The 12287-nt window shown below is 45.1% G+C and overlaps 1 protein-coding gene across 3 annotated transcripts in view; it reads left to right on the forward strand.

The window, feature by feature from the left end:
* Positions 1 to 12287, forward strand: part of hip1rb (huntingtin interacting protein 1 related b) — a 36726-nt gene that overhangs the window by 10075 nt on the left and 14364 nt on the right. For 2 of the 3 annotated variants that reach the window (XM_029762973.1, XM_029762975.1), the window contains exons 2-16: positions 676 to 739; positions 1112 to 1254; positions 2066 to 2122; positions 2451 to 2531; positions 3344 to 3420; positions 3765 to 3826; positions 4550 to 4690; positions 7378 to 7435; positions 8586 to 8661; positions 8786 to 8950; positions 9107 to 9162; positions 9332 to 9404; positions 11597 to 11780; positions 11885 to 11973; positions 12092 to 12208. In XM_029762973.1, coding sequence (XP_029618833.1) covers positions 676 to 739; positions 1112 to 1254; positions 2066 to 2122; positions 2451 to 2531; positions 3344 to 3420; positions 3765 to 3826; positions 4550 to 4690; positions 7378 to 7435; positions 8586 to 8661; positions 8786 to 8950; positions 9107 to 9162; positions 9332 to 9404; positions 11597 to 11780; positions 11885 to 11973; positions 12092 to 12208 — 1443 coding nt within the window. The remainder of the gene's footprint in view (positions 1 to 675; positions 740 to 1111; positions 1255 to 2065; positions 2123 to 2450; positions 2532 to 3343; positions 3421 to 3764; positions 3827 to 4549; positions 4691 to 7377; positions 7436 to 8585; positions 8662 to 8785; positions 8951 to 9106; positions 9163 to 9331; positions 9405 to 11596; positions 11781 to 11884; positions 11974 to 12091; positions 12209 to 12287) is intronic. The other variant, XM_029762974.1, reaches the window with a different exon arrangement.

The raw sequence follows: 12287 nt of genomic DNA on the forward strand, positions 1-12287 counted from the left end.
CGGTAGCCTAATGAAGGAAAAACAGAGGGGTTATTGAACCCTTATTACACGAGCCTCTGCATGTAAACATACACAATCATTTTTCTGATTCTGTCACAATGCAATCTGCTGTATTCTCAGCATCTCCAGTACAACTCTTCTCTGGCCTTGTATTTCATAACACACTATGGCTTATCAGTAGCCTTTGTTGTGTTTAAAAGACTACTCCCTCCCTCTGTGATGTTGAAACAAGGGTTGCCTTGTCAACTGCTACCACTCCACCTGATAGTATGGGTGTGTGGAGACTTGCTGATCACACATCTAGTGAACACAACCTATCACTCCCTCTCTCCTGGGTCATCTGACTATTCTGTACATGAATATACTGTACACTAACCGGGGACATAAAGATTGGCATGGTGGTGTGGCCCTAAAATTAAACCAGGTAAAGGGATGATCAGAATGGCTTTTATTTGTATAAGGTGCTAGTTCATTATTCAAGTGTCTTGTTTGACATTTGATTTTGTTTATAGAAATGGCACTCTTTTTTTATTAATTCCACATTTTGGATTGTCTTGTACTCAAGTTCAATCTAGCTCCCATTTAAAATGTGTTTTTGTTTTGTCACTGAGTGGTAGTTCGGTAGCCATAGTGACTTATGACCTGAACCTGTTCTCTCTCTACTCTCTCCTCCAGCTCAGCAGCATCAGCAAAGCCATCAACTCCAACGAGGCGCCTGTGAAAGAGAAACATGCACGCCGTATCCTTCAATATAACCCCAAACTGGAAACAGCGAACCTTTTGCTATTATTTGCTCCAAACTTTGTACGCCTGATAACCCACTGTATTCCAACTGGGCTGTTTTTAACCACTCAAGTTGTTGAGTTAATGTACTGTAGAAGGTAATTGCTTTTTAGAGTTGACATTTGCCATCATGTAGGCTATACATCCACCTAGTATATTTTACTGTTGCAGGCATCGATGGAAACATTGCTTATTTTAATCTCCTTAGATTGGAAATACTGTGATTTTTATCATCGTGCAAGAGAAAATGAAAGAATATGTGAGGGAACGAGAGGTATTATTTTGGCTTTGTGTTTTGCTTCTTGGCTCTTCCTTGACGGCCCTACAGGGATCATTCTGGGGACCCACAGAGAGAAGGGAGCCTTTACTTTCTGGTCCTATGCCTTGGGCCTCCCTTTGTCCAGCAACTCCATTCTCAGCTGGAAGTTCTGCCACGTAGTGCACAAAGTGCTGCGGGATGGCCACCAAAACGTAAGACCTGCTCTCTGCTCTATACACTCTAGTACAACTGCGGTTCTGTTTATTTATTTATATATATATATATATATATATATATATATATATATATATATATATATAGATATAGATATAGATATAGATAGATAGAAGGAAAATACATGTGCAGGTTTTAGGTGGAAAATTTGAGACAGACCTTAGATGAAAATATTGCATAATTGGTAGCCTATAGTATATATAAAAAAAAACATGCAATATTGCTTTGAGCAGAGCTCACGAACTCACTCATCGCTGTAACTCCCTAATGGGCTCGGGAGAGGCCAAGGTGGAGTCATGCATCCTGCGAAACGTGACCTGCCAAACCTCGCTCCTTAACACCCGCTAGCTTAACCCAGAAGCCAGCCGCACCAATGTGTCAGAGGAAACACCATTCAACTGGTGACTGGGGTCAGCCTGCAGGTACCTGGCCCACCAAAAGGAATCGCTAGAGTACGATGAGCCAAGTTTAAGCCCCACCGGCCAAACCCTCCCCTAACCCGGACGATACTGGGCCAATTGTGCACCGTCCTATGGGACTGGGTTGTGGCACAGCTCGGGAATGAACCCGGGTGTGTAGTAACGCCCCAAGCACTGCAATGCGGTGCCTTAGACCACTGCGCCACTCGGGAGGCCCAAGCATGGAGGTTTTTATGCGGACCTCAGGCCGTAATTAGTCCAGTCAAATTAGCTTAATGGTGAAATGTTAATTGTATAATTGAACATTATTGAGTGACTGTTTCAATACTGTTATTGAATTGACCTTATCTATCCCTTTTTTGCCCTCCAGAGCCTTCAGGACTGCATGAGACATCACAGTAACATAGTTGAAACAGGGCAACTATGGGTGAGTCTGGAGATTGTGCTGTGTTTTTGTTAAGGGGTGCTTGAATAGTTTGAATACATTTGGGCGAAGAAATGTAATGTCAGATGGCTTGAAATGGGGAAAAATCCCTTGCTTTAATGATTTAGTTTAGGGAAAAATGCAGGACATGTTTTGAAATCCTCTTTTCAAACATCATCTTCCCACTCATACAGTAATTGTGCTTCCTGTGCAGGCAGGGTTAATCTGTCTGCTGCAGATTAGAGAGGAAAGGCTAGAATGGGAGGTTTTTCTTGCTGTGTTCAAATAAAGCACAGCTTAATGCTTGTTGCTCGCTCACTCTTGTTTCCAGGGCAACCTTCATGACAGATATGGCCAGCTGGTGGCTCTGTATGCTAAGCTCCTCTGCACGAAGATGGAGTTCCACGTGAAGGTAAGCCTAACCTCTATAGCCCTCAAACTCAACTCTGGACCTCAAAGCCAGTTCCACTGTGTTTTTTCATTGTTCCCTCAAATCACAGACTGATTTAGAACTGGGACACCAGGTGGGTGCAATGAATTATCAGGTCGAACAGAAAACCAGCAGGCTCCTGACCTCGTTGAGTAATAGTTAAAATACCCCTGCTCTATAGCACGTGTCAAACTCTAGGCTCGCGGGCCGGATCCGAGCCCATTCAATCCAGCCCACGGGTGGTTTGCGTATTTAAAAAATGTATATAAAAATTCCGGGAAACAACAATCTCAATCCACATTGAAATGACTAAAACCAAATCAAAACTGTCTATAGATGATAATGGACCTTTGTCTCTTCACTCTGTCCAACTTGATGAAAGTCATCAAAACGAAAGCTAGACAGTCAGGTAGCATCGATAATTCCAAAAGCAATGGGTAGAGAACTGTTTTCTGTACATTTTGACAGCGAGGGAATATAATCCTTTTTATGTGCGGCCCTTCAGACCTCGGTGAAAACTGAAATAAGGCCTGCGGCCAAAATGAGTTGACACCCCTGCTCTACAATTTTGGGGGACTGCATGCTTTACCATAAGAAGACATTGGCTAATCTTTCCACTGTATGCATTGCCACAAGTGCTTTCACAAAATGACACCTAATTAAACAAACAATGTATGCCATTTGAAATGATTTACATGTGAGATCATTAGATATTTCTAATGTTGTACCATCCTTGAGAAATTATGTACAAGAATTGTTGGATCATTTTTGCGATCCTTTTGTCTTCTGTGCAGCATTCTGAAATCCGAGCCAACCTAGAAGTAACAGATGAGGTTCTGGAGCGCGTTGCAGGAACAGACATCAATAATGTGTGAGTGTGTTCTCTTCTCCTTTACTCCTCCCTCTACAGTCTCCACACATCCCTGGCACTCTAACGGTGCACTCCCTCTCCTGTTAAGGAGTTATCAGAATATCATACAGGGACGTCATACAAATGTGAATACATTTAATTGACATAGCTCAAGTGAAGTAAATTATTGATATAAAATATAAACTTAACATGCTTTCTGATTAAAAGGAAGCCATCATACCATTTTGTTGCCATTTTAAGTAGAGATGGAGAACTGTGGAGACAAGGGAGAGAACCAGCTGCTCTTTTCTTAAGGGAGCCATTAGCCTTGTGTTACTAAGGGGGTATCGACTTCACTCCTGCAGGTTCCAGCTCACTGTGGAAGTGTTTGATTACCTGGATACAGAGCTGAGGCTAGCTGAGACAGGTGAGAATCCTCCGCTTCTCCCCTAGCTACCTACCTCCACCTCTCAAAGAATGGGTAACCTGAGGTATAGGGCTGTGGTCTGTTTCCATAAACTGTTTGTGTGCCTGAAATGGAATAGGGACAGGATAGTGGCCAGTTAAATAGAGACTTGTGAGCACACACTTGTTCTGCTGTTGGAGTGAGTTAATCCCCCCCAAAAGTTAAGGGAAACACATTTCTAAACCACTTTTTGTTTAGTATGATTAGGGCCCTCATGTAATTTCACCAAAACCCTATAAATAGGTTATAAATGTTTGCTATTAGAGGACATTCCTTGTTTTTCTTCTGATTGGCTGTAATTGCATCATGCACCTCCCTGCCCTGCAGGATGTTGTCACAGCCTGTGATCCTGAACAAGTATAAACAAACCCTACAACTGTAAACAACCCTGCCTGCCTCCGTGACTAACTGGGCACCTTGTACTCAGGAAACATGGGAGCTCCTAACCGCCTTGTGCTTTCACACATCTACCCACACTACTGCTAGATCTGCTGATAACTGTTTTCCACCCACAGAGTGGGTGATTCATAAATGTCTGAGCCATTGTCCAAGTGCTGTATTTCTGAACTAGTGACAGTGAAAGGTGTTTTACCCAAGCAAGACAGCGATACCAAATCCTCCCCATTTAAAGATTGTTTGTTTATTGTGGTGTTTATGTGTTATACATTGGCGTGTGATCTGCAGTGATCCGGCAGCTCAACACGTCCATTGCCATCTCTACGCTGACGTCAGGCCAGTGTCGCCTGTCCCCCCTCATCCAGGTCATTCAGGACTGCAGTCACCTCTACCACTTCACCGTCAAGCTGCTCTTCAAGCTGCACGCTTGTACGTTGGCATCTTAATCTCAACTGCATGACATATTTTTCAACATGTACTGTAACATCAAATTGTATTAGTCACATGCGCCGAATACAACAGGTGTAAACCTTACAGTGAAATGCTTACTTACGAGCCCCTAACCAACAATGCAGTTTAAAAAAAATACAGATAAGAATAAGAGAAAAGTAGCAAGTAATTAAAGAGCAGTAGTGAAATAACAATGGTGAGACTATATACAGGGGGGTACAGATACAGAGTCAAAGTGCGGGGGCACCGGTTATTTGAGGTAGTATGTACATGTAGGTAGAGTTATTAAAGTGACTACATAGATGACAACAGAGAGTAGCAGTGGTGTAAAGGGGGGGGGGGGGGCACTGCAAATAGTCTGGGTATGCATTTGACTAGATGTTCAGGAGTCTTATGGCTTGGGGGTAGAAGCTGTTTAGAAGCCTCTTGAACCTAGACTCTCCAGTACTGCTTGCCATGCGGTAGCAGCGAGAACAGTTTCTGACTAGGGTGGCTGGAGTCTTTGACAATTTTTTAGGGCCTTCTGTCACCGCCTGGTATAGAGGTCCTGGATGGCAAGAAGCTTGGCCCCAGTGATGTACTGAGCCGTTCATTCACACTACCCACTGTAGTGCCTTGCGGTCAGATGCTGAGCAGTTGCCATACCAGGCAGTGATGCAACCAGTCAGGATGCTCTCGATGGTGCAGCTGTAGAACCTTTTGAGGATCTGAGGACCCATGCCAAATCTTTTCAGTCTCCTGAGAGGGAATAGGTTTTGTCGTGCCCTCTTCACGACTGTCTTGGTGTGCTTGGACCATGTTAGTTTGTTGTTGATGTGGACACCAAGGAACTTGAAGCTCTCAACCTGCAGCCCCGTCGATGAGAATGCGGGCGTGCTCGGTCCTCTTTTTCCTGTAGTCCACAATCATATCCTTTTGTCTTGATCACGTTGAGGGAGAGGTTGTTGTCCTGGCACCACACAGCCAGGTCTCTGACCTCCCTATAGGATGTCTCGTCGTTGTCAGTGATCAGGCCTACCACTGTTGTCATCGGCAAATATAATGATGGTGTTGGAGTCGTGCCTGGCCGTGCAGTCATGAGTGAACAGGGAGTACAGGAGGGCACTGAGCACGCACCCCTGAGGGGCACCTGTGTTGAGGATCAGCGTGGCGGATTTGTTACCTACCCTTACCACCTGGGGGCGGCCCATCAGGAAGTCCAGGATCCAGTTGCAGAGGGAGGTGTTTTAGCTTATTGATGAGCTTTGAGGGCGCTATGGTGTTGAATGCTGAGCTGTAGTCAATGAATAGCATTCTCACATAGGTGTTCCTTTTGTCCAGGTGGGAAAGGGCAGTATTGAGTGCAATAGAGTTTGCATCATCTGTTGGGGCGGTATGCAAATTGGAGTGGGTTTCTGGGATGATGGTGGTGATGTGAGCCATGACCAGCCTTTCAAAGCACTTCATAGCTACAGACGAGTGCCACGGGTCGGTAGTCTTTAGGCAGGTTACCTTAGTGTTCTTGGACACAGGGACTATGGTGGTCTGCTTAGAACATGTTGGTATTACAGACTCGGGCAGGGAGTGGTTGAAAATGTCAGTGAAGACACTTGCCAGTTGGTCAGCGCATGCTCGCAGTACATGTCCTGGTAATCTGTATGGCCCTGCGGCCTTGTGAATGTTGACCTCTTTAAAGGTCTTACTCACATCGGCTGCGGAAAGCGTGATCACATTCTTCCGGAACAGCTGGTGCCCTCATGCATGTTTCAGTGTTATGAGCCTCGAAGCGAGCATATAAGTAGTTTAGCTTCTCTGGTAGGCTCGTGTAATGGTTTTCAAGCCCTGCCACATCTGGACGAGCGTCAGATCCGGTGTAGTACGATTCGATCTTAGTACTGTATTGACGCTTTGCCTGTTTCATGGTTCGTTGGTGGGCATAGCAGGATTTCTTATAAGCTTCCGGGTTAGAGTCCTGCTCCTTGACAGCGGCAGCTCTAGCCTTTAGGTCAGTGTGGATGTTGCCTGTAATCCATGGCTTCTGGTTGGGGTATGTACGTACAGTCACTGTGGGGGCGACGTCATCAATGCACTTATTGATGAAGCCAATGACGGATGTGGTGTACTCTTCAATGCCATCGGATGAATCCAGGAACATATTCCAGTCTGTGCTAGAAAAACTGTCCTGTAGTGTAGCATCTGTTTATCTGACCACTTTTTTTATTGATCTAGTCACTGGTGCTTCCTGCTTAAATTTTTGCTTGTAAGCAGGAATCAGGAGAATAGAATTGTGGTCAGATTTGCCAAATGTGGAGTATAGGTGGTCCAGAGGTCTTTTTCCTCTGGTTGCACATTTAACATGCTGATAGAAATTTGGTAAAATGGATTTAAGTTTCCCTGCATTAAAGTCCCCGGCTCCTAGGAGCGCCGCCTTGGCTGAACATCGTCGTTCAGCCAAGACTGAACGACGATGTTAGTTTTTAATGTCCCGTTGGTGGTTTAATCAATGAGAGGAAAATAACTGGAGATCACAAATGTGATTCTTTGCATGTTGTGATATCATGCAAAGTATTCTTAATAGTAGTTCCATGTGTCTACTTGCTCTAAACTACGCTTTGCTAACTTAATTAGACTCAACTTGTTTCAAAGTATTTTTTGTGACTTTGTCTATTGCATGTCCTGGATTTCAGGTCTCCCAGCAGACACCCTGCAAGGACATCGTGATCGTTTCCATGACCAGTTCCACAGGTAAGTCACCCAGGAGCTCAGGCTGCTAGTAAATGAGGGGGTAGAAAAGCGAGGGAGGAAGGGAGCCTCAGTATAACAGGGAGGCTGCAGCACAATCCTGCCTTTCCCTCCCCCTGGCTTGTTACCCTGAGTCACTGCAAATATCCTGGTGCCTACCACCCAGCTTCCACCCATTGTAATGTGTCATCATCATGTCGTCACAGTCGGACACACCTCTGTAAAAGTGAGAAGGGGCTGAGTCTGAGCATTTCAGATAGTGTACCAGTGACATAGTAATCAGCCCAGAAAGAAAGCAGAGAGGGAGCTTGATGTGTTAGTGGATACCTTGGCATCAGTGGCGGTCGGTGCTGTTTATGAGCGCATGGCCTTATTTCTATTACAACATATTGGATGACTGTCATTCATATTCTATTCACCCAGTTCAATGTAACATCGATAGGTTTAGGCTGTTACGTGATACTCACATTTTCCCTATACCCATCATGAGGTTGCTACAACCTAGCCTATGAATAGTGACACATTCAATACCACCTTGAACACTCTTGCCTGCATCTAGCTGATCTAGGGTGTAGTCATTAGTTTCGTTCCATTTGCTTTCGTTTTAAGAAAAGTTTTTCAATAGATTCGGCAGAATGAATATGCCGCTGGTCACACGTAAACACAGTTCATTCCTTTCCAAGCCAAACCATATTATAACCGCTACACCGCATACATCATTGTCACCATATTAGCTAAAGTAACGTCAAAGTCAACATAGCTAATAGAACTAACACGTTAGTAAATTCGCTACAGTCATGCAGTAACGTTAGTGTACAGTCAGTAAGTAGTTTAGCACTAACACTGGCGGGCCCCAGTGGCAATACATTTGTAAAATCAAAAGCTTACCTTGACATGGAAGAGTTCCAGTGTTGTTGGATAGTCCAGCTAGGTAACATGGCATCCCTCTGAGTAGGCTAAACTATCTAGCTGCATTTGCTAGCTAAGTAAGTGAAACTTGGTTCTATTTGTTTTATTTCATTCTGTCATACACATCATACACATCCCCCTCTATTTTAGGGATGCAATAATACTACACAGTTTAGAAAATGTTATGTTCTCGTAGATTATAGTGGCATCATTCAGATCAGTGATTGAAATATTTGCCTTACAGCCTCAAGACCTTCTTCAACAAAGCCAGAGACATGATGTACTTCAAGAGACTCATCCAGATCCCCAAGCTGCCAGAAGTAAGATCATAGACCGACATAGTAGGGGAAAGATACTGCATTGGGACTCAACCACACTTCCTAGATTGTGGATCCATCTGTGTTTATAGTCCTGTCTTATTTATTTGTGTGTGTTCATCCCCAGTCCCCTCCTAACTTCCTGCATGCGGCTTCCCTGGCCAAGCATGCGAGGCCGGTGGTGGTCATCCCAGACGAGGAGGAGCCCGAGCAGGTGGATGATGACGATGACGACCCTGAACCGCTGATCAATGTCAGTGACGTCACCATGCCCAGCATGGCAGTGCCACAGGTACGACTTATAGGCCACTGGGTCATGACCTCTGAGGGCACAGCTATGGCCCATTGGATGTGTATGTCTTATTTTTTTTTTTTTTTTTTAAAGTACCACTAATTTGGGCTGTAGATTGTATAAGCATTCATGCGTCTTCTCTGACTTTTCCTTTAGCAGTTCGACATATTTGATCAAACCTTTGGACCTGCCAATGGTGGTTTTGATGACAGGTTAGTCATTGGTATTTTAGCATTGGTGTGTTTGAAACGGAAGGATATGTAAACTGGGGATGTTTTTTGAACTGACATGTCTGGATATATTCTTGTGAATTGAGTTAGTAGTGTGCCAGTGTGTGTGTGTATCTTAAAGGTTAGAGGCTGTATGTCTTCTGGTCCACAGGGATATCCAGATTGAGAACCTCAAGCGGGACTTGGAGCTATTGAGGACAGATCTGGAAAGGGTCAAAGGAGAGGTAAGTAGACATGAGTTTTAACTCCTTTAAACAGATTTTACAGATGTCATTCATACCTAGCTGAAAATAATACTATTTAAGGGTTAATTATTCCTGTTAACAATGTATATCAACCAAATGTATTTATAAAGTCCTTTTTACCTCAGCCGATGTCACAAAGTTCTATACAGAAACCCAGCCTAAAACCCCAAACTGCAAGCAATGCAGATGTAGAAGCACGGTGGCTAGGAAAAACTCCCTAGAAAGGCAGGAACCTAGGAAGAAACCTAGAGAGGAACCAGGCTCTGGGTGGCCAGTCCTCTTCTGGCTGTGCCGGGTGGAGATTATAACAGTACATGGCCAAGATGTTCAAACGTTCAAATAATAAGGAGGACAGTGGTTGTAGAGGGTGCAACAGGTCAGCACCTCAGGAGTAAATGTCAGTTGGCTTTTCATAGCCGATCATTCAGAGTTAGAGACAGCAGGTGCGGTAGAGAGAGTTGAAAACAGCAGGTCCGGGACAAGGTAGCACGTCCGGTGAACAGGTCAGGGTTCCATAGCCGCAAGCAGGACAGTTGAAACTGGAGCAGCAGCACGACCAGGTGGACTGGGGACAGCAAGGAGTCATCTGACCAGGTAGTCCTGAGGTATGGTCTTAGGGCTCAGGTCCTCAGAGAGAGAGAGGGAGTTAGCGGGAGCATACTTAAATTCACACAGGACACTGGATAAGACAGGAGAAATACTCCAGATATAACAGACTGATCCTAGCCCCCCGACACACAAACTATTGCAGCATAAATACTGGAGGCTGAGACAGGCGGGGCCGGGAGACACTGTGGCCCCGTCCAACAATACCCCCGGACAGGGCCAACCAGGCAGGATATAACCCCAGCCACTTTGCCAAAGCACAGCCCCCACACCACTAGAGGGATATCAACAGACCACCAACTTACTACCCTGAGACAAGGCTGAGTATAGCCCACGAAGATCTCCCCCATGGCACGAACCCGAGGGGGGCTCCAACCCAGACAGGAAGATCATGTCAGTGACTCAACCCACTCAAGTGACGCACCCCTCCTAGGGACGGCATGGAAGAGCACCAGCACGTTGTTTTCCCTAAACACCAAGCTACTTTTCCCACTTCAAAAAATAACTACTACTTTTCATTTAAAAGTTTCTATTCGCTAGTCAGAAAAGTCTATCAAGCCCTCTCCCGCCAAAATGAACGCTATACATCTTCTAGCGATCTATTGATAGGACAGGTAACTGTCAGTCACAAAGCAATCAATGACCAGGAAACACTGCTGGTTTGACAGTCTGCTGTCTGTCCCACCTTCCTGTACCTGTGTGATTGGTGTGCGCTGTGGTAGGTTGCAGTCAAATTTCTTTACATGGCTGGATAGCGCAAGAGAAATCTGCCCATCCCCTTTAATGTAAGTGGTAGCAATGAGTCGAAATCCACGTAGCCTAATTATTGTTCATTTATTTATTTTATTTCGCGTGTTTCCTATAGCCAGCCACGGAGTCATGGCGCGTAGGCTATTGACTGTCCTTTGATTGACAACCGAACAGCAAGTGTTGTTTAGTTTATAAAAGGTGTCAAAATGACTGAATAAAGTCGATCTCCCTAATTTGCGTACTGGTATACTTTTTGGCAATTATCTGCAGATAAATTATGAAAAGCCTGGGGATGCCTGGCTGGCTACTTTTTCTATTTGGCTGGCTACTCCATGTACTTAGGGGAAACACTAACCAAGTTTTGACAGTGGTGGACATTGTTGATTTGTAAAGGGGAGAGGAATTTAGGTCATGTGTTGGGTGGATGCAAAGATGAATCGTGACATGTGGAATGTGGCAGCTTGTCTCAGAATGGGAAATGACGTCTGTCTGTGGTCAGAAGACCAGAAGGTGTGTCTGGGACACAGTGTGAGATGTATTGTTGACCCCAATTTCTGCAAATGGCTGGCTCCTAATGTGGCCTGTATCTTAACTGTTGCTAAAAGTTTAAGTTTATGCCTGTGATGTTGAATTGAGCCATCCTAACCTAAAATTGTATATGTTTTGTAAAAATAATTTGTACCACTCAACACTTTTGTTTTCCCTGTCTGAGGCCCTCATCCACTAGTGCCATGTCATGGTGTCCTGTGGTGGTAGTGATCTACCCAGGGGAGGTTTACTATGGTGACTGACTGACTACCTCCTCCCTCCTGCAGGCCCAGCGCTACATCACTCAGCTTAAGTCCCAGATCAACAGTCTGGAGGCGGAGCTGGAGGAGCAGCGGGTGCAGAAACAGCGTGCCCTGGTGGAGAACGAGCAGCTGCGCATGGAGCTGGAGGCCACGCGCCGCCGCAATGCTGAGCACGAGAGCGTGCAGGCCACCTTCGGAGAGGCCGAGAGTAAGAGAAGCCACTCACTAAGTCTGGCATACATGTTCAGTCACATTGTATTGAACACACACTGACATCTCCCTCTTGTCTCTGACCCCCACTTTTCTACCCAGCGAGAGCCCAGGCCACAGAGCAGCGCTATAACAAGCTGAGGGAGAAGCACACTGAGCTAGTGTCCAGCCATGCGGAACTGCTCAGGAAGGTACAGACTTATGAGGAACCTCTGTTTTCATTGTGGTTTTCTCCATGTATGCGCATATATTTTTGTGTATAGTGTGAAGAGAATGTTTAACAACGTATATGTGACATTGTGCTGGCAGAGTGCAGACACAGTGAAGATGCTGTCAGCCACCCAGCAGACCCAGGAGGAGGTGGAGAGGACCAAGCAGCAGTTGGCTTTTGAGGTGGATCGCATCAAACAGGACGCTGACATGAAGGTTAATGTTATTGAGTATTAGCAATAGTGATCCAGTGCAGTTAATGTTATATTTCAGTACTGTTAACCTTTTGTCTAAT

This window comes from Salmo trutta, chromosome 9, assembly GCF_901001165.1.
Source record: "Salmo trutta chromosome 9, fSalTru1.1, whole genome shotgun sequence".
In the NCBI taxonomy this organism is placed as follows: Eukaryota; Metazoa; Chordata; class Actinopteri; order Salmoniformes; family Salmonidae; genus Salmo; species Salmo trutta.